The 23,607-nt window shown below is 42.2% G+C and overlaps 1 protein-coding gene across 2 annotated transcripts in view; it reads right to left on the bottom strand.

The window, feature by feature from the left end:
• NDFIP1 (Nedd4 family interacting protein 1) overlaps positions 1-23,333 on the bottom strand; it is a 28,527-nt gene extending 5,194 nt beyond the window's left edge. The window contains exons 1-8 of one of the 2 annotated variants that reach the window (XM_072146108.1): positions 23,154-23,333; positions 15,308-15,395; positions 12,793-12,923; positions 11,014-11,064; positions 6,425-6,512; positions 4,345-4,469; positions 2,896-2,962; positions 1,729-1,834 (exon numbers count right to left, since the gene is read on the bottom strand). In XM_072146108.1, the coding sequence (XP_072002209.1) occupies positions 1,731-1,834; positions 2,896-2,962; positions 4,345-4,469; positions 6,425-6,512; positions 11,014-11,064; positions 12,793-12,923; positions 15,308-15,395; positions 23,154-23,186 (687 nt within the window). In that variant the 5' untranslated portion in view covers positions 23,187-23,333 and the 3' untranslated portion in view covers positions 1,729-1,730. The remainder of the gene's footprint in view (positions 1-1,728; positions 1,835-2,895; positions 2,963-4,344; positions 4,470-6,424; positions 6,513-11,013; positions 11,065-12,792; positions 12,924-15,307; positions 15,396-23,153) is intronic. The other variant, XM_072146107.1, reaches the window with a different exon arrangement.
• Positions 23,334-23,607: the final 274 nt, after the last annotated feature.

Genomic DNA, 23,607 nt, shown 5'->3' with positions numbered 1-23,607 from the left:
AGAGAATATACTATAACAACAGGATGTACCGGCGTGTTTCAGCTACACCCATTGCAAACAAATCCCCAAATTCAAGCACACATCTACTTCTTAAAAGGATATTACACTTCTCACATTAACAGGTTTTAATTAGAGCGTTTAGGAGAACTATTTAAAAAAAATTCATTGTTGCTGACAGATCCATACAATATTATTTTTATGTTCTTCTGGGGGAGGGGTGCTCAATAAAAGATGGCAAAAATGAAAATTGGTCCCTGTGGGTTTTTTTTTTCTTATATTTGTGAGCTTTTTTGGTGTATCTGCAAAGGAGCAAAAAAAATATATATATATATCACCCTCCAAGGTAAATGAAACAAGTCCAAAACCAAGATAAACAAAATAATACCAACACAAATGTTCTGATTAAAGATAAATGACCACCGATATGTTCTCAGTGGCTCAGTAACGTCTCCTACTTGTTATTTGGTACCACCCACTACAATGATTGAGCTTAAAATTGCACAGTATGTAGCAATGCCAATCCTGCACCACCTGGATAGATGGATTGCTTCATGTGCTCACATCTGCAGACAACACTAGACAACTCCTCCCATTCTCAAGGTGGCTTCTCCCCTTGGACCCGCTTCTTACAGGTCTTTGTTGTGCCTTGCATGTAAACTCTGGAGACCGCTGATCTTGAAAATCCCAGGTGACCACCAGTTTCTGAGTTACAATAGCCAGTAGCTGACATTTACATTAACCCCTTGAACACCAGTTTTTAAAAAATTTATTTTAAAGTTGCAGTTTTTAACCCGGCCCCCCTACCCCCTTCCACAAGCCATATCTTTTAGATATGTCTGTTTATAGAGCTGTATGAGGGCTTCTTATCTGTAGGACAAATTGTACATCCTTGTGTCACCATTTACTATCCAGCGCCATGTTCTGGGAATCCAAATCTGGTGGAACTGGCAAAAAAAATCCAGTTGCGCTATTTTCTGATTTAAAATGAGAAAAAAGCTTTTGCTAAGGCTGCATTCACATTGACGTGTGCCCACCGCACCGTAGCAAAGCGGATACACGTCGGCGCCAGGGAGAGGAGGAGGGGGTGAGCGCACAGCGCCATATGTCGGGGAAAGATAGGACATGTCCTATCTTTTCACGGCTACGGTATGGTGCCACACATGTGATGCACTGTACCACTCCATACGGTGCTGCGGGCCAATTTCCGGCCTATGGGGGACGTATATACGTCCCCAAACGGTCATGTGAATGAGGCATATGTGGAAAGTTTCCTTGCCAACCAAGCCAAATTTCTAATTACTTTATATTAGAAAAAAGTTGAATTTAATACAATATTAAAATTGATCTGAAACTACAGTTACTCTTTAAAAGTTTTTCTAGCTCATGTACACAATGAGCCATCCTTATCTTATCCTTAAGTTTCTGCAAAATCTGCAGCTTGGGCCTGGCATAACATCAAGCATCACACTCAGTACATACAGTTATAGTTCCTGGTCTTTACACAAACCACAGACCCAACTGCTTGAAGCTCTGTACTCCATACTATACTGAGCTCAAAAAGCTAATTGGTGCTGAAGATAGGCAGGCCAGCAATAACAAAATCCAAGACCCATTAAACCTGCCAGTGTCTGCGTGTACTAAATGCAGGAGCTGTATTTCATAATACATGTGCTATATATTTTTTTTAGAAATCTACTACTGGATGACAATGTCCTGCTGGTATCTTACCTTTAATAAATAAAAAGAACCCTAGTTCTTGGAAGGGTTGAAAAGTTTTCTGGCATCTTCCGAACCTTTGCGTAATTAATGAAGCCTCTAAGAAACAAGAGGAATCCTGAAAAAAAATAATTGTAAGCATGTGAGATATGACGGTCACTGGGATTAGATTTATACCTGTCCTCTGGTCAGAAACCAGTAAATCCGAAGCATATGATTTGCTGATAAGATTTAGTGTCCCAAATCTGGTGACCCCAGTGCTGTCTGTGGCTAGGGTCTTCAGATATTTACAGTCTTATTATTCCAGAGACGGGTCATCTATATTCGCAACTAAATGACTTAAGAACATGACCAAGGAGGGGACTGGATTCACTTAATTGTGGTAGAAACTATTCAACTATGAAATGATATCTGCAGTTGCATGCAACTCTGTGTACTCATTCCAACTGCTGAATAAGTGATACATAGAGACCCAGGAAAGGCGATGACAATCGGATTAGCAGGGGTCTGACCTTTAGGACCTGTTCCTGTTCCTCTTAATTGAGAAAAACAGTGTTGGGTGCCGGAATTGTAGCTAGATTAAGAGGTAATGCACCAGGTCCAGCTACAATCCCAGAATATAAATGAATTTTAGACAGTTCTGATGCAACTAAAAACACACACTAACGTACGGTTACACAGATCTCCAGAGCTGCTACCCAACATTAACTGCAGTTTTTATGCTCAAAACTGCTGAAAGATTCCCAAGATTTATTTGGGCTAACCCCTTTCAGAGGCCAGACACTAACTTACTGAGTAACTAACTAAAGAGATGACATTCTTCATGTAGAAGAGCCAAGTAAATGGCAAAAAAAAACTATTTCAAACCGATTTAACTCCCTTCACTGTGTCACTCTGATACTGGATTCTTAATGACAGCAATTGTCCCACAACCTAGTACAACCATAAGTACGCTCAACAGAAGGGCTCATGCACCTGCCCAATTATAACATCCTCCTCACTGGCCGTAATGACCCTGAAGATTATAAAAAATAAAATATGAATTGCTGTGCTACGTTGAATGGTGTGCTAACTCTTAAAAAGGTCCATTATTAAATATTTCAGCACAGTTTTTTTCTGGAAATATTATTGCCACAATTTAATACTGGAGCTAAATATTATTATTAATCAATTACTTACCCAAAACCAGGAACACCCACCAGAGCCAGTACTGACCATCAAAATATCCAGGGAAGTAGGTAGAAAACTATGCAGAAATATACAAGCAGCATGTTACCATGTGAAGGAAGAGAATAACATATTATTCCAAAAAGGAGATGGATGCTAGTCTGGAAATCTGTATGTGTCATCACATACTCCATGTAATGGTATACACTTATACACCAGCTATGTACATCTTCCCCCGCAGAGGTCAGTCATGACCAACATACTCGGTGTGTACAAAGGAGAGCAGTGTGCTGTAAATGTGGGGCAGTAGAAGAAACTGTGAGGGAGACGGGCTTTTGCTCCAAAAGAGATGGCGCAGGTCTGTAATGGTGCAGGTCACCATTCTTGGGACAATTATGGACATGTCTTTTAGCACCAAAAATGGCACATCTCAGAGTTCAAATAAACCGCCCCCCATACAGCACAGAAAATCTCTCACATTTTCTTAGACTTTTTTTTTCTGGCGTACATCCCCTGATAAATCTCCCTTATTGGCGATCTGTGCATGTGCTGCCAGAAAAGAGAGTCATGGCTCTTCTACTAAGGATAAGACTAGGATACTACATATACGGGCCAACACATTAAGGCTATATTCACACTGACGTATGGGGGACGTATATACGGCCGCCGTATATACGGCCGATATACGTCCCCCATAGGCAGCAATGGGCGCACGGCACCCAAGGGTACCGTTCCGTACCCGGAAAAAGATAGGACCTGTCCTATCTTTATCCGTAGTACGGCGCCGTGCGCCATTAATTCCTATGGAGAGGGGCGGGGGTGAGCTGCGCTCACCTCCTCCTCCTCTCCCCGTACACTGCCTTTGCCCGCTACGGTACGGTACGGTACGGGCGGGCAACGGCAGTGTGAATATAGCCTAAGTTCACTGCTTTAACCCTGTAAACACCCTTGTCATTTCTGTTTTGCAAGCTTATGGGTACATAATGATAGCTTGGGGGCAGAAACCTCTATGAGCATGAAGTGGATGTGCTACTGACTATAATGTAAAATGTATAAGAGGATGGGCCCCCAGAAGAAGCCGCTGACATAACAAATGTTGGGGTACCAGTGTCCTTGAGCTATAAGGTTGTCATGCTGTCTATTGGTTTTAGCATTATTAACTACCATGGAGATTATATGTGAATGATTTCATATAGTAGAGTGTCTCTATGACACGACTCAAGGTTCATAGTATCATAGTAGATAAGCTTAGAAATAGACACCGGTCCATCAAGTCCAGGTTGTATTATTAAACATCATTACAACAAAAAAAAAGTATAATCTGTCATTCTCTGCATATGTGGACTGTGCCAATGAACTGTAAAATCCTGGCTGATGTAGTCTTGTGTCCGTTACCTATTTGTAACGTCAGTGACACATAGCGTATACAGACCATGATGCGCTGGTCTCAATAAAACTTACTCGGACAATTAAGATCCATTTAATCAGGGAGAGGCCAAATCCAGAAATGGCCCCGTATCTTCCAGCTGCTGAAGTAGTCAGGCAGAAGGAGAGGAAGAATCCAATCCAGTTAAACAGGAATGCCACTATTCAAAGGAAAATATATACTGGTTACATCACATTCCCTTTAAATTTATAAATTTCACAGCATAAAGCATTTGTATTTATTAAATTATTTTCATTCTGTTCCCTCATTAAAATGGCTTATACAGGCGGTGCCCTACTTAAGGACACCCGACTTACATACAACCCGGTGTTACAGACAGACCCCTCTGGTGTAGCTCTCTGGATGTTACTATAGTCCCAGGCTGCAATAATCAGCTGTAAAGTGTCTGTAATGAAGCTTTATAGATAATCCTCGGTCCCATTACAGCAAAAAATGTTTAAGCTACAATTGTCACTGGGGCCAAATTTTATTTTGTCTGGATCTACAATGATAAAATATACAGTTTCGACTTACATACAAATTCAACTTAAAGGAAACCTACTATTTAGAATGGCAGGGGTAAGCTGTAAGTACCGAGCACCAGCTCAGGGTGAGCTGGTGCCGGTACTTACTTTCATTAGTGTTGTAAACCGCGGTACCGCGGTTTTAACACTTTTTAAACTCTAGACCAGAACAGGCTTCGGCGCTGCACGCGCACGATCGTGCGCGCGCCTACATAGGAAATGCCGGAGAGGCTGCCTCTCCTGCTCTAAAGTTTAAAAAGTGTTAAAACCGCGATACTGCGGTTTACAACACTAATGAAAGTAAGTACCGGCACCAGCTCACCCTGAGCTGGTGCTCGGTACTTACAGCTTACCCCTGCCATTCTAAGTGGTAGGTTTCCTTTAAGAACAAACCTCCGGACCCTATCTTGTACGTAACCCAGGGACTGCCTGTACCTCTTGTGTCACCCCCTTCTTCCTCATAGACAGTAAGCTCTTGCGAGCAGGGCCCTCACTTCTGTTGTATCATATGGCTTTCATTGCTACCATTTTGAGGACTGTGTGACATTTTGATCACTTTTTAGTACATTTTTTATGTCATGTAAAAAGGTGTTGGAGGTCACCGTCGCCAATAACCGTTTTTATATTTTGATAGATTGGCCATATTGGGACGCGACGATACCTAATGTGTTTAGAATTAATTTTTTAACCTTTTTTTTCTTTGTTTTTCACTATTTCTGAGAACCTCTGGGGTACATTAACCTTAGATGGTCAGATTGTTCCTACCATATACCGCAATACTACTGTATTGAAGTATATGGCATTTTTGCATATGATTCATTACAATGAGCCACGGGCTCATTGTAAAGAATCTCCTGATGAAGACCTGGGGCTGTCATGGCAACCGATCGCTGCCCCGATGACATTTGGGGGAGCGTCGATCTGAAGAAACATGGCGGCGCCGCCACGTTTTAAATGCCATTGGTGGCAGAGAAGAGGTTAGCAATATGCAGCAAAGCCCATCTCTGTACGAAGGCAGCTCAGCCCGTGAACCCTCTTCATACACCCTTAATAGATCTGCGGTGGATATATCCGTCGCAGAGCGTGAAGAGGTTAAAGTGCCACAAAATTTGATGGCGCTATGTAAATAAAGATCATTATTATTAATATTAAATGGAACCTGTTACCAGATTTTATTCCATTCAATTACCAGCACCCTCCAGTGCAGTATAAAATACCTGTTTACCTTTAAAAAAAATGCCAAAGTCATATGAAAATGAGAGAAGAGTCATATTTTACGAGGGGTGAGTCAAGTTAAGAGGTGGCAGCAGGAGTGTCACTTTAGATGCTACCTAGAAACATGCTGGTGATAGTTATAATCATGTTTCAGGCTTGTGGTTCTGTTATATACAGATAACAGGCAGTTAAAGACATAGATGGAAAAAAAAGAGGCAGAAATTGGATTTTTAAAGCATCTTTTGCACTCTCCCCCTGACTCAATGAAAAGCACCACACCAACCCTTAGGCTTTGTCTTTCGCATCCCGCTTGAATAGGTACAATAGAATAGTTTCTGACCTGTGTTTAACTAAACCTTCCAACCAATATACTTACTAAAAAAGGTGAGCATGAAAATTCCATCATTTCCTATCCTGAGCTGATCTGCATCATCAAAATCATCCCGCGCCACAAAGTCATCATCCTGAGACAAAACAGACACTTATTACAACAATAATTCAATGTCAAGAAAAAAATGTTGCAATAAAATGTAAAAGATTGTGAAATCTTGACCCAAGTTGCATTAAATGTATGAAAGTGGTGCACATGGTACATAGACATTGTACTCACCAATTACCGTACCCCTCACTGAAAAATCAAGATCCATAAAATCATAACATCACCTGTATGTTAAACATAAAGCTATAAACACAATATACTTGGGTCTACATTAGAGGGCGCTGTCTCGTTCTTATTCCCTATTTAGCTGTATATCAAACAGCAGAAATGACCTGAGAAAGGGTCCTGTAGCTTTGGGTGCAGTTGCTATTAGTTACATTGTCAATGTCATGAGAGGAATCGTTGAATAATTGGAGGTGTTTTATAATGAAACGTTGCGATCACCAGACATAGCTCTCACAAGTACAAGTTCTGATTGGTGCCCCCGCAGTTACCTCACAGGAGGGTTCATTCACATGGACGTATGGGGGGCATATGTACTGACGCAAGCTTGTGGCCCTAAATATGTCCCCCATAGACAGCAATAGGCACACGAAGCGATACCTTTCCGTACACGGGGAAAGATAGGATATGTCCTGTCTTTCCCTTTGTGCACGGCCGTACGCTGTGCATCTCTTTGGAGAGGGGAGGGGTGCCGAATGTGTGCCCGCCCCTTTGTGTGAATGTAGCCTAAGGCTGTTTATGGCAGACATGCTCAGCATCTATTCCGGCATAGGGATACGTGTTGTGAGTAGGCTTCTTCTACTAGGCTCCTAATGTCCTAAAAATGTCATTTGTAGAAGATGCTAGAAGAGTAATTTCTGAATTTCTGTACGTTGTAGGATTTGTAGGAAACTGTAGGAAATCTGGACTGTAATAGTCTTTGTCCATCAGACGAGTCCTAGTTTCATATTTCTGCATGATGCAAGGACTACATCCACTACAGCGGAGTATGAGAGGAAAAACTTACCTCTGCACAATAGTATTCCCTGCCACCTCTTCCTATCAATATTACTAGCATTTTCGGACAGTTTAGGAATAACTTAAAACCCAAAATATACATAAGCCATTCATTTACTTTTTTATACACTTATTGCCAGATATTAATCAGGGCGTGTAAGCCAGTTTTCTCCTTTTAAACCAAGAATAATACATTTACTACTGTCAACTCTCACTCGCACTTTAAAATGTATAACCAAAACATACCTGGAGTGTGGATAACAATGTGAAATGCGTTTATGCTAAGCAACCGATAAGGCAAAGTCCAGGGCACGTCATACATACATACATACATACATACATACATACATACATACAGAACGAACACGTTAAAGGGCACCTACCACCACAAATCTACCTATAAAGGTAGATCGGGTGGTAGGTGAATCAATGGGACGTGAGGATAGCCCTTTTAAGGGCTAATCCTCACGTCCCCGCACTGTTTTGTAAACTTTTATTACCCTAATATGTTAATTTACTTATGCGGCTACTGGGGCGTGGAGTAGCCGCATCTGAGGTTACACGAGGCGGCTACTCCACGCCCAGGTAGCCACTTTTCCCCTCCTACTCACCTCCTACTCACCTCGTCCGACGATCCTGCCGTCTGCGCATGCGCAGAACAGCAGGCCCGCGTCTGTGCAGCCCCGGCTTCGGAGCAGTGACCGCGCAGGCGCGGGCCTGCTGTTCTGCGCATGCGCAGACGGCAGGATCGGCGGACGAGGGCGCGCAGCTACGAGCAGCTGCGCGCCGAACATGGTGAGTAGGAGGGGTAAAGTGGCTACCGGGGCGTGGAGTAGCCGCCTCGTGTAACCTCAGATGCGGCTACTCCACGCCCCAGTAGCCGCATAAGTAAATTAACATATTAGGGTAATAAAAGTTTACAAAACAGTGCGGGGACGTGAGGATTAGCCCTTAAAAAGGCTATCCTCACGTCCCATTGATCCACCTACCACCCAATCTACCTTTATAGGTAGATTTGTGGTGGTAGGTTTCCTTTAAATGTTTACGTGTACATTTCCTCTTGTAGAGGCTAAACTTCACCAGGGAACACACCACCAAGTAAATATAAAATTATACATTTTTATTTATACAACATTAAAAAAGAAAATATGTACATACATAAATAATTCATTAAAATGGTCCTAAATACATACTGGTGCAGCCTCCTAAAAGAAGAAAAATGAAGGGGAACCACAACACGGTGCACAGGTATATATTTCTATATCCTAAATACATATTTGAAGCATACTAGATATTATTTACTAGAGACATTGAATGTCAAGGGCAAGATAGAGGTATAGGGGTTATTAATCATTAGATCAGCTCCCTGGGACAGTTCTATGTCTATTTTTGGAGCTCCGTTGCCCATCAGATTCACTAAAGTGGCTTTGGCACTTTAATAATTGTTCTTATGGTGCATTTTCTGTCTGGGTTTTTTTTTTTCAAAAAGTCCCAAAAAAGTCTGAAAATGCATAAAAAGTCTCAGTACATAGAAGTCTGAGACTTGTGACTACTTTGAGGTTTTTTTTTACGTCTAAAAACCCCAGGAAAACTAATGATCAATAACCCCTATAGCAGTGATGGCAAACCTTTTAGACACCGAGTGCCCAAACTACAACCAAAACCCACATATTTTTCACAAAGTGCCCAATGCGACAATTTAAGCAGTAACTTATTACTCCCTGCTCTGTCACAGGTTTAAATTGTAAAGGGACATGAGGACACCACTACAGTACAAAGAAGGAGTTTGCTTGGATTATCATTGTAGCTTCCTTCTAGGGTCCTGGGCTGACTGGGACTGCTAGAGGCCTTGAGTCCTGTCTGGCGAATCCTGCCCTGGGGTGATGGCATGGGTGCCCCATATAGAGGGCTCTGAGTGCCACTTCTGGCACCCGTGCCATATAGAATCTAGCATTGAAGTTGTATACCTTTTTTAGCACATGGTTGTGGTTGCTCCAGTATGTATTTAGGAGCATTTTAATGAATTATTTACGTATGTACATACCGTATAAACCCGACTATAAGCCGACCCAAGTAAAACATGAGGTACTAATTTTAACACAAAAAACGGGGAGTCGAGTATAAGCCGAGGGTAGGAAATGCATTGATCCCAGCCTCCAGCCAGTATATAGCCAGCCCATATCCACCATTATATAGCCTGCCAGGCCCTGCACCCCCCAGTATATAGCCTGTCAGCCCCTACAGCAGTGATGGCAAACCTTTTAGACACAGAATGCCCAAACTACAAGCAAAATCCAGATATTTTTTGCAATGTACCAATGCGACAATTTAAGCAGTAACTTATTACTCCATGCTCTTTCACAGGTTTAAATTGTATAGGCACCTGAGGACACCAATACAATACAAAGAAGTTTGGGACTGCTTGGGACTGCAAGGATGCTTGGGACTGCAAGAGCCTGTAAGTCCTGTCTGGCAAACTCTGCCCTGGGGTGATGGCAAGAGTGCCCATATAGAGGGCTCTGAGTGCCACCTCTGGCACCCGTGCCATAGGTTCGCCACCACTGCCCTACAGTATATAGCCAGCCAACCCCCCCCTCCAGTATATAGCCTGCCAGCACCTGTAATTTATAGCCTGCCAGCCCCTGCAGTATATAGCCATCCCCCCAGTATATAGCTGGCCAGCCCCTGACCTGAGTATGCCAAGCCTTAAAAAAAATAAAATAAAAAATAACACTGTACTCACCTTTCCACAAGTCATCTTCTTGCTTCGGATGCTCCGGTGCCTCTTTAGGTCCTTCTGGTCCTCTCACTCCACACACATGGCCGGCACACACAACGACGTCAGCCGCTTGCCAATGTCATTGCTTGTGAGCCGCCGGCATTGCGAGGAGCCAAAGAAAATTGAAAGTACCCAAAGAGGCACCGGAGCACCCAAAGCAAGAAGAGGACCTAAGGGGGAGTCAGAAAGGTGAGTACAGTGTTAATTTTTTTTATTGACTCAAGTACTGTATAAGCTGAGTTAGGTTTTTTCAGCACAATGTTTGTGCTGAAAAACTGGGCTTATAGTCGGATATATACTTATATATATATATATATATTTTTTTTTTTTCTTTTTTAATGTTGTATAAATAAAAATGTAAATTTTATATTACACGTGTTGGTATGTTCCCTGTGTTAATTAGGTGTATATGATTGAGTGAGGGATGCCCATTAGTAGGACAGGATTTTTGTGGTTTTGTAAACTACATCAGGGTAGCATGTACACTAAATATTGAGCACAAGGAGGTGTACAGTTTCTCTTAGTGGAGTCTAGAATTACATTATCATAATGGGCTTCTACTTTGCTATTATCTAGAAACCATACAAAACGACATATCATGTAAAGTAACTTGCCTTCTGGGAGGAAAAAAAAAAGACTTTACAACAGTTAATGTCTAAAGGTCACTGAAATCTCTAGAGCTAAAATATTGCACTAAGGAAGTGAAAAAAAAGGAAGGTTCTAGAACTGACAGGAGAACTCGTCATACCTCCAACGACACGGGGAAGAAATCATCAAATGTATCCAATCTTTCTCTGAGCTGAGCGCAGAAGATATCAAGAAACAAAGCGTAATAAATGTTCAACATGCAATAGTGGCATCAGAGGCAGTAATACTGCAGGACATTCTCTATACTATTGCATAGGTGCGTTATATACTATTGAGTATCTACTGTTCTATATACTATTGTCTATGTGCTTTGTATAGGGGAAATCCATAAATGCACATGAGACGGACTTTGAAGTTGCTGAACAACACTGACCTCTAAATCACTTAATCCCCTATGTCGCAGTTCAGAGGTTTCATACAGACTTTCTAATCTATTATAATGGTACTGGACATCCTAGCAGGTTATTCTGGCGAGTCCATGGGTACTAATCCTTAGAACAACAGTGTTTATGTACTATGGGTCTAACGATTGCAGCCACCGATGTTTGTCACAGGGGGAATCACAAATGTTTTCAAGTTTGGTACAAATCCTGAGGTGAAACCATCATGTTTGAGATGGGAACACCCGTTAATCATAAATATTTAAGGGTTTGTAGAGAATTTAAAAAAAAACTTATATTTAGCAACAGGGGGTAAGAAAATAAATAACTTATTTATGGGTGGTGCCACCCATCACGACGCTCATGCAATGTCAACAGCCTCGCTCCTGCTGCAGCTGGAGAGTGTATAACAGAGGTGGGCAGTGACAGGCGGTGCCGCAGCTCCACAGAAGTGCCAGAGGTGGCATAAGCCCTTTATTATTTTCTTACACCCCTGGAACCATATATAAAAAGTTTTTTATTCCCAGACAATCCCTTTAAAGGGAACCTGTCACTACAACTAGTGACAGGTTCCCATAACTCTATTAACGGTCACTCATTTTTTAGCTAAAAATTGTTTCCCTTATATTCCTATGAATCAACTTTATCTTATATTTCATGACATCAGGGAGAGCGTGTCCTGCTCGGCCAGTCCCTCCCATCTACCCATCCCCATGTCCCATGCCTCTTCTAAGTATTTAACACTTCATGTTACGTGATCAGTGTGATATCATCTAAGGTCCTGTTACAGCTGCAATGCCTACCCCATGTATGTATCTGATCCCATAAAATCACAGCATGCCTTCATGGAGGATGGGAAGGTAAAAATGCATGCAGGAATGTGGTGATTTCACGTGGTCAGATACATACATGTATGTATGTTTGGACGCTGCAGATGTAACAGGACCTTAGTTGACATCACCATGGCCACATGACTCTAGGTGCCCAATGATGTAACAGAGCTCTCTCTCAATGCTCCACATAGCAGAATGTCCTGTGACAGTGTGACCTGTCAATAGGGAGAGTTTCATTAGACTCATATCAGGTGTTTTGCATATAAGTTTACAAACTGATCTTTTAACATTGAAGCCATGGAAATGAACCATCTAGGGATAAGGGCAATGATTTTTAATAATAGTTTTTAATGAAGCATTTATTTTGGGTGGGTTAATGGCAGGTTCTCTTTAAGAACTGTTACTAATAATTGTTCTTTGGAAAATGTCTGTTTTTATTCTTTCTTGCAAAAGGTGTACATCATTTACACCGCTATGACGTACAATTGTTGGGAAGAGCAGATCTTGCTGTGACCTAAAGAACTACAAGGGCTGTGATAAAACAAGGCTCTTGCATAAAGGAATTATTATTATTATCGCATCTATTAAATATTAATGCTCCACAAATCTATTATTTACTGCAACCAAAATTCCCAAAAATCAAGAGGATCGGGCCAGATAACTTACTCTTCCAGGAACCAGAGGTATTGTGGCTTCTGCCTTAGTCCTCTCTGCTTCATCGTAACTAGGGAGCGATGTTGCCACATTGTATGATGGTGGTTTTGGAAATCCTGGCTCATCTTTGTAGTCAAAAAATGCTGTAAAACATAAACATATTAGGTAAGAAAAACAAAGCACAAAAATCTACCATCAAAATCCATCAGATAAACCAGGGACACTTACAATTCCATGCATTGTGACTGTGTTAATTTTCTTATATTTGTTATCCATGGCCTCCTTCCTTCTAAATATCAACTTTTAAAATCATGCAACCGTATAAACTCGAGTATAAACCAAGGTACCAAATTTGAACACAAAAAACTGGGAAAACCTATTAAGTATAATCCGAGGGTGGGAAATACATTGCCTCCACCCAGTATATAGCCAGTCCCTGCCCCCCAGTATATAGCCTGCCAGCCCCTGCAGTATATAGCCAGCCCCGCCCCCCCGGTGTATAGCTAGCCAGACCCTGCAGTATATAGCCAGCCCATCCCCCCCAGTATATAAACTGCCAGGCCCTGTACCGCCTCCCAGTATATAGCCATTCAGCCTCTTCCCCAAGTATGCAAAGCCTTTAATAAAAAAAAAAAAAAAAAAACTGTACTCACCTTTCCAACGCCCCCCACAGGTCCTCTTTTCGCTTCGGTTGCTCTGGTGCATCCCAGGTGTGTTACTAGAGCCTCTCTGTGGTGCAGCTTCACAGGCTGTTAAGCTGTCTCCCTCCCTAATCATTTTCTGCTCACCATACAAGTGCTGGGGACGAGGGTGAGAGAGGTGTAATGCCAGATCACAGAGGGGCTACGGTAGCCACTCAGGCTCATAAGCATATTTATAAAAGTGGATTTTAGAAGAAAGGAGGCCATGCATTACAAATATTAGAAGATAACCAGTCACTGTGTCTGGAGCTATGAGTAAGTGTCCCTGGTTTATAATGATAAATAAACCCACAAGCGAAAACAGAGTTCTGCAGGCGTTCTGCCTGGCCTGTACAGGATCAGAAAGAAGAAACATGTGCACCAGCACACATGTGCACCTGTATGCTGTCTCTGCTCTCCAATCGAGTCACCTCCTTGTTCCCTGCTATGGGGATGTGGCTGGTGTGGCCGGTGGGTGCAGTTTGGTCTGCGTTTGCCTTTGCAAATGCAGCCAAAACGGCACTGCCACTACGCTAATATTGTTCGGAAAAACTGACAGTCCATTTTAAAACGCATCAGTTTTTTACCCTTTGCCATGCGTTTGGCTGCTTTGAACCTGTTTATTTGACGTTTTGAACCCGTTTTTAAGCAGTCTGTTAAAAAACTTTTTTAACGGCTGCTTAAAAACTGACCGAAAACGGGTTCAAAACGCTAACGTGTGCCACCACCCTTAGCCGATGTGAAACGGATTAAAACCAGCGAAACGCATGGTAAACATAAAAAACGCATGTGTTTTCAGTCCGTTTGAGAACGGACCAAGAACGCACTGTGTGACTGCACCCGTAGGTGCGTTCTTAGGTTGTTCTTGGTGCGTTTTTAAACCCACCGAAAACGAATGCCTTTTTGCATGTTTATTATGCACTGGCTGGTTTGAATCTGTTTTTCTTTATTTCTGGAATTGTAAGCAACTAAATTAACATTATCACAGCTGCTTAAACCAGCCAAACGCATGGTAAACATAGAAAAACGCATGCGTTTTCAGTGCATTTAAAGAAACGCACCAGGAACGGACCACAAATAAAGTCGTGTATATGTACAGCCATCCCTCGCTTCTACTGGTAGAATGGGATTAGGAGATCTCTGTTCTGATGATAGGTGGGACCAGCCTATCACACATTCATAGGAGTCCCTGTAAGCACATTGGGGGACATTTACTATGGTGTTTCTGCCAGTTTTGTTGCTTTCACCGCATCTTCTGCTCTCCTACCTATTTATTAGCTGTCGGGGACAGAAAAAATGACTTTTTCCGCCTGCTCCGACTCTTCTCTGAAAAGGGGCGTGGCTTTGGCGGAGTGGAAACTCAGACACAATTAATAGGTGTCACGGACATTTTTGGACGCTGTAAACTGGCGGAAAGTAGACCAAAAGAAATTTGGTCTAGCAGGGACACAATACAGCGCTATTGCACTGCTGCCTGTTCTCTGACTGTTGGACACATTTCTGGTGCTCGGGACAGATTTTGGTCCCAGGGACAGAAAATGGTCTCGGCGCCAGAAATTTATCTGCACAGCTACACAATATTACATGTGTGTCTTCTTACCGAGAACAGGTCAGTAACAAAGCCAATGCAGACACCGACACTTTATGTAAAAGTCCCCCAGTATGTCATACATTCTGTGAAATTTAGTTAACATTTAAAAACAAGTAACAATGTGAGAAATTCAGTTATGTCCATAGATAAACTAACACATTATCAGCTTTCTGCCAGATAACATCACTGACATATGACTCACATTAGCACTACTTTGCTTCAGCTGATGCTAATGCTAAAAAGAAAAAAAAGTCACCTGCATTCTCTCCAGCAATGCTGCTATATGGAGGGGGAGCATCCGCTGCGGCCTGGGGGTGTTCTACCGGTTCTTCTTCATTCTGCAGCTGTAACAAATACATCAATGGCCATTAATATACAAAGTAAATGGGTCTGCAGTTCTGTATTTTTTTCACTGAAAAAACCTGGTGTTATGTTTTCTAACCTAAACCTTCAGTTTTTTTTGCGGGTGCTGACAAAAAAAAAAACTGAAGCAAAACAGAGACAAAGAGATAACTCAGTGCAGGATGCTCAATGGACATGTGACACACAAGTCAGTGTGAATCCACCCATATTCTGTGACATTTAAAGAGATGAAGATGGAGAGCTGGGCCATGCATATTACCAATTGTTTATGGGATTGTTGTCCTTTATTTCCTACCTCCAGCTTTATCCAAGTTACCTTTCATATCTCACAGATCTGTCATGTGGACGTGTGGTGCATGAGTGTATGATATCTCCCCCAGTGTATGGGAGTGCTGGAGATAGCTGAGCGCTGTGCTCGGCAATTCAATAAGATGCAATGGAGTGGCAGGATGCTTGCCAACCATTAGTGACAATGGGACCCTTGTTCCCCGGATTCCTGGTGGGGTCCTGTCAGTTGGACCCTTACGATCAGCTTGTTATCTCCTATCTTGTGTATAGGGGATAACTTAAATAGTTTGTATAGCCCCTTTAACATACTGCTTTATCTGTAGATACATTTAAAGAGCAGGAGAATCTTTGTTTTCCCTTTACACAATCTATTTTTTCATATTTACACCATAACAAAGACCTCTATGAAGCACAAACATTTTTGATAGATAAAAAAAAAGAAAAAAATATATATACATTTTGCAAGAAACCTGCAAAACACACGCAGGGTTATGACAGAACACAAATAGCATATAACGGGACTACTTTATGTATAGTGTCAGAAAGATTGAGTTTAAACACACTATTCTTTTTGCTAGTAACATGATGCCTTTGTACAACCGCATCTCCTTAAAAAGAATCTGCAGAACTTTAACCTATTCTTCCCAGCAAGAATATATGTATTATTTAGTAATCTTGCAATGTCATCTGTGAGCACTTAGCTGGTTACAAAAGAAAATATGTACATCACAAAATGTCCCTTCTATCATCTAATCTCATTCATTTCCAACAGATACCTTTAATGGCATCTACCACCAGGATGAAGGACTGTATGCAGATGAGCCTGAGGGGCTCCAGGCTCCATAGGTGTAATGTATATATGGCCGCTAGCTTGCAGTTTTAAATATGTCCCCCATAGGCTGGCAATGGGCTCATGGAGCGATACGTTACCGCACACGTGTGGCACCATACCGTTCCGTACATGGGGAAAAGATAGGACCTGTCCTATCTTTCCCCGTTTTATAGCGCCATGTGCCATGCATCGCAATGGAGCGGGGAAAGGTCACCAATCCTCCTTTCCATTGCGACAAACGTATGTCCACCCGGTTGTAGGCTGGTGTGAATGTAACCCTAATGGGGCAGCAGGCACTCAGATATTGCTGCAAGGAATAGTGTGGGAGTCATTAGTAAAAACACACACATTATATATATATATATATATATATATATACACGCACACACGTACAAACCATCTTTATAGCACGGGATGGATACGGTTCTGCCCTCCAGTGGCGACATACTGTATACTGGACTTCATTCCTCACACAGGAGCAATGGAGCAGCCAGATACCCGGTGCGTTCACATACTAGTGGTGTATTAGTAGTTGTGAATGTATTACCCGGGGTGCAAATGCTGACATACTCCCTGTAGGCCGTGCCTATGTCAGTAATAACGGGTGAAGGGAAAACAAGGCAGCTTTCCCTACTTCTAAAGCAACTGGTTCTCAATTCTTGCTAAAATTTTGAAGGCTTTTAACACACAAAACACTAAAATTTTAACCAGCGTTATGTATAAAAAGTTTATAAACTTTATAAACTTTTTATAAACTGGTTATGTTATATAGAATTGTTTCCCCTAAATCCCTTCCTCATCCAATCCCTTCCCTTCCTTGGTTGAACTTGATGGACAAGTGTCTTTTTTCAACCGTAGAAACTATGAAACTTTCCACTGTAAACGATCCCATGAATTATTTCTTGTACTACAACATATTATTTATTCTGCAAATTCCCTATGTATATCTTACAGCAAACTCTGCAGTAACCTGCTGCGGCTGCTGCTGGTCCCCGTGCCCGGCAGGCCTGTTAATCAAAGTGCTAATCCCCTCCCAGGAAAGGTGTTATACAGGATATTTCTGTTGCACATTATACTGTGCCTGCTTTGTATCCACATGTTGTTGCCTCCTGTAACATTATCAAGTGCTGCCCACACCTTACCTATTACCAGGACAAACACCTTACCATTTAGGCGTCAGGAAGCCGCACTTACTCAATGGTGGTCCCTAAAGAAGATCTCGCGTCGAAAACAGAAGAAAGCGTGGTGCGGGGTAATTGGAAAAGTTTAACCCCTTAGACACCACGGGCAGACATGGACCGCAGTGTTAAAAGGCTCTATCCACTCTGCAATCTCAGTCAGCTCCATAGGGATGAATGGAGCAGAACGGACATGCGCAGCCATCTGCTCGAGGGGTGCGACCCCAGGGAGGTACCAGGGACCCTCATTCTCTTGATCTGTTGGGGTGTCATCACTGAGACCCCCAACAATCAGCGGGTTAGGCCCTATCTTGTGGACTGGATGCAGAGGGCATGAGTTCCAGAGCAGGCATAGGGAAGGGGTTGCTTAAACATTTTTGTTTTTTTATGAAACTTTTCTGATAACAGTCTCCAAACAACCCCAGCAGACTTGCATGCCTCATATATCATCCACTAAGATAAATCAGGCAAGACCAAAACCTTACAAACAATCTAAAAAAACTAGACATATGTTTCCAGACTTATGATAAAATTCACCCTTAAACCCGAAGCCCCTCTTCACCTTCCTGACCCGACCCATTCTTGCCCTTGCCCTTCTGGCAGCTAAAAAGTGATCTCTACAAAACTGGAAGCTTTCATCTAATAGGAGACTCAATGGCCAAAATGAAGTATGCAGGATATTAGTATACACAGTAACATGCTACATTCTACAAGAATAGATCTGTTACATTTTTCTCTAGAATCTAATGATCCCGCTGGAGAGCCATAAAGCTAATAAGACAGTAGCATTCTCCACATCCAATACTCCAAGCCTGCAAGCACCACTATGCATACAAAGCAATGCATAGCAGACAGTGGTAATAACGCCATTATCCATGCATCCTCCATCAAGCATTCTAACAATTAGACAAATGCTATCATTACAGAAGAAGTGCTAGGTTTCATGGTCGGCTCTTACAGATGACATGTACTAATTGTTGTCAGTCATTTCTGAGAAAATAATGGCCTGGGAAGAGATCTGTAGAATGAAACTCAGATTACTGATCACGTCTGAATAATGGCCATCAGCAAAGTGAAAATCATATTAATCAATGATGGAAAAAAATCCCGAGTATTCATGGAAAAAATTAAATATAAAGAGAATAGCAGAGGATGTGGTGTCTAGTGAGAATGAGCAGGCGATATTCAGTGCAGATGTTATCATTCTATCACAATGTACAAATTAGGGTGCATTCACATGTGGCGCAAGCGTTTCAAAACACAATGGATCCGCTCAAGAGAGATTTGTCTGATTAAATGACTGTTAACATTTGCGTTTACAAAACAATTAACACATGTGCAAACATTGTGTTAACATAAGCATTAACTGTGGTGATTTGTATACGTAAACGTTAACAGCGATTTAATTAGGCAAATCTCTCTTCAGCGAAACTATTGCGTTTTGAAAAACATGTGTTCAGCGCCACCTGTAAATGCATCCTTAGGCTGCATGTACACGAACGTGCGCCCACGCGGCTACGGCCGGGTGGGCAAGGTGGAGAGGATGAGAAGCGAGCACTGTTCATCCCTCCCCTCTCCATAGATAATAGTGGCGCACGCTGTTCTTACGACCAAAAGATAGAGCATAGTCTATCTTTTTTGCGGCCATGGCACAGTACGACGAGCACACATTGTGCTCCCGTACTGAACCTGGGAGCCATTGACTATTGACTAAGTATACGTATGTATGGCAGCTGTAAATTTGCAGCCATACATACGTCCCCCATATGTTCATGTGAATGCAGCATTACACTGTGGTCGCCTTCGCACGTTCTGCATTTCAAGTCAACCGTAATAGGGAGGAGCTTGGCCCGATCGCAATTGAAAACGTATGCGATAGGTAATAAGCACCATGTTTTGCATTGTTTACATGGGGCCCCTCCCCGCTCTGTTTGACTTGCTTTTCTAGGGTCAAAATAAGAGTTGATTATAGACAGAACTATACAGGAAAGTGGTTTATTTTTCTAACTTTCTCTGGTATATTTTCTAGGTTTCATTGTGTATTTTTAATAGACCCTTCTGTAATTTCTCACAGCAGCCAGGGGGCAGAATTACTGTATACTCTACAGGACGTAGCGCTACTACAAAGCTAACTATCAGGTGATCCCCAGGGGGATTTATCCCAATGCATTCTGTTTCAACACTGTTCAGCATGCATAAGAACATTGGGGGACATTTATCAGGGTGGGTGAAGTGAGTGCGGCTGGTAACAGTGTGGGCCTACGTGGGCCTTCCTGCCCCGTGCCTGCCCACTACCTGGACCATGCTAGCAGCTGGCTTAGTTTTGGTCACGAGTGCCTAAGCCTCTGGATGTAATCGGGTGGGGCCTCATGCAGCGGCGCTCGTGCCTATGATAAATCTCCCCCGTGTGCAATCAGGTGGTTATTATTGCGGATGGCGCACTCATACATTAATATTAAAGATGTGTAGAACATTAAGACCACATCCAGACACGGAACCGCTTAGATGTTCTCCTAGTAGTATATCACGATAAAATCAGATAGCATGCGCATAAAAACTCCACGTGGACACCAAGTCGATGGCCGATGACTTGGCGTCCTCATGGAGTTATTATGCGCATGTTATCTGATTTTATCGTGATATACTACTAGGAGAACATCTAAGCGGTTCCGTGTCTGGATTGGGCCTTATTTTTGTCTGAGGCGTTAATGGTTCAACAGGTCAAGGGACCCCATTGGAAGATATACATATAATACGTACGAATTTGGAATAAAACTGAGATACTAGAAGACTATATAGAGCTCCGGTCACACTACATAGTATTCTTCATTATAAACGTAAGGCCTACTACTATCCACTACCAGAAGATACTGTGATACATATCATATTATATAGAAGCATACTGGGAATTGTCTGTATACTGGTGATGTATACTGGGAATTGTCTGTACAGTATACTGGTAATTGTCTGTATACTGGTGATGTATACTGGGAATTGTCTGTACAGTATACTGGTAATTGTATACTGGTAATTGTATACTGGTAATTGTATACTGGTGATGTATACTGGTACGGTATACTGGTAATTGTCTGTATACTGGTTATGTATACTGTTGTCTGTATACTGTTGATGTATATGGGTAATTGTCTGTATACTGCTTATGTAGACTGGTAATTGTGTGTATACTGGTAATTGCCTTTATACTGGTGATGTATACTGGTAATTGTGTGTATACTGGTGATGTATACTGGTAATTGTGTGTATACTGGTGATGTATACTGGTAATTGTGTGTATACTGGTGATGTATACTGGTAATTGGGTGTATACTGGTAATTGGGTGTATACTGGTGATGTATACTGGTAATTGTGTGTATACTGGTGATGTATACTGGTAATTGTGTGTATACTGGTGATGTATACTGGTAATTGTGTGTATACTGGTGATGTATACTGGTAATTGTGTGTATACTGGTGATGTATACTGGTAATTGTGTGTATACTGGTGATGTATACTGGTAATTGTGTGTATACTGGTGATGTATACTGGTAATTGTCTGTATACTGGTGATGTATACTGGTAATTGTGTGTATACTGGTGATGTATACTGGTAATTGTCTGTATACTGGTGATGTATACTGGTAATTGTCTGTATACTGGCGATGTATACTGGGTATTGTCTGTACAGTATACTGGTAATTGTATACTGGTAATTGTCTGTATACTGGTTATGTATACTGTTGTCTGTATACCGTTGATGTATATGGGTAATTGTCTGTATACTGGTGATGTGTACTGGAAATTGTCTGTATACTGGTGATGTATACTGGTAATTGTGTGTATACTGGTGATGTATACTGGTAATTGTGTGTATACTGGTGATGTATACTGGTAATTGTGTGTATACTGGTGATGTATACTGGTAATTGTGTGTATACTGGTGATGTATACTGGTAATTGTGTGTATACTGGTGATGTATACTGGTAATTGTGTGTATACTGGTGATGTATACTGGTAATTGTCTGTATACTGGTGATGTATACTGGTAATTGTGTGTATACTGGTGATGTATACTGGTAATTGTCTGTATACTGGTGATGTATACTGGTAATTGTCTGTATACTGGCGATGTATACTGGGTATTGTCTGTACAGTATACTGGTAATTGTATACTGGTAATTGTCTGTATACTGGTTATGTATACTGTTGTCTGTATACCGTTGATGTATATGGGTAATTGTCTGTATACTGGTGATGTGTACTGGAAATTGTCTGTATACTGGTGATGTATACTGGTAATTGTCTGGATACTGGTGATGTATACTGGTAATTGTCTGGATACTGGTGATGTATACTGGTAATTGTCTGTATACTGGTGTATACTGGTAATTGCATACTGGTGATGTATACTGGTAATTGTGTGTATACTGGTGATGTATACTGGTAATTGTCTGTATACTGGTGATGTATACTGGTTATGTAGACTGATGATGTAGACTGGTAATTGTGTGTATACTGGTGATGTAGACTGGTAATTGTGTGTATACTGGTGATGTATACTGGTAATTGTGTGTATACTGGTGATGTATACTGGTAATTGTCTGTATACTGGTGATGTATACTGGTTATGTAGACTGATGATGTAGACTGGTAATTGTGTGTATACTGGTGATGTAGACTGGTAATTGTGTGTATACTGGTGATGTATACTGGTACCACATACTGGTGTCTGTATACTGGTACCACATACTGGTGTCTGTATACTGGTAATTGTGTGTATACTGGTGATGTATACTGGTACCACATACTGGTGTCTGTATACTGGTAATTGTCTGTATACTGGTGATGTATACTGGTACCACATACTGGTGTCTGTATACTGGTAATTGTGTGTATACTGGTGATGTATACTGGTACCACATACTGGTGATGTATACTGGTGATGTATACTGGTACCACATACTGGTGTCTGTATACTGGTAACATCAGGGATGAAATCTATGTCAGGATGTCTGTGAACCTAGGAGGCAATCACCCAGGGTTATCTCTGGTCGTCCACAGAGGTGCCATACAGCCCGGCTGATGGGTGTATGTACACAGTGATGGGGCAGTGATAGGGGCCTGCACTGTCACCTCTCACATACATGGCATCAGTCACTGCAGGCAGAGCTGTACAGGGAGTATACAGCCGGCAGCCATAGTGCTTACATCATGACCTTCGTGTCCCTATATCACACCCGGCACAGATTGGTCTTGTGGTGTATATGGTGCACGTCCGCCGGGCCCAGTATGTGCATAGTGCGCCCCCCATAGCGCACACATATGTCCGGGGCTGCGTCCCGCTGGTTTCCGGGTGTTAGGCTGCAGCGCCCGGGCCTAGTACGTGGCGGCTCATCCCCGGGGCTCGCCCGGCCGCCTCCTCCCGCCCTCCGCCTCCATACCTGCTGATATCTGCTGCTGCTCTGCTCCGACATGTCTGCTGTAGATGACCGGGGCAGAGGCCAGAGAGTAACCCGAGAACCGAGAGACCAAGGCGGCGACAGCAGAGGAGAGCAGATGGTGAGAATGATACAGAGAGATGATAACACTGCCCTATGGAGGAGGAGAGTGAGGAGGAGACTGACTGATTCACAGGGGACAACACACACACAGCACTGCCTGCAAGCTACACCACAACACCAGCACTACACTGTATACAACACTGTATATACCAGCACTACACTACAACACCAGCACTACACTGTACACAACACTGTATAAAACACTGTATATACCAGCACTACACTACAACACCAGCACTACACTGTATACAACACTGTATATACCAGCACTACACTACAACACCAGCACTACACTGTACACAACACTGTATACAACACTGTATATACCAGCACT

The sequence above is a fragment of the Engystomops pustulosus genome, chromosome 4 (genome assembly GCF_040894005.1).
Source record: "Engystomops pustulosus chromosome 4, aEngPut4.maternal, whole genome shotgun sequence".
In the NCBI taxonomy this organism is placed as follows: Eukaryota; Metazoa; Chordata; class Amphibia; order Anura; family Leptodactylidae; genus Engystomops; species Engystomops pustulosus.
Note: the sequence above shows the minus strand (reverse complement) of the source record. Positions and strands in the feature narration are given on the sequence as shown.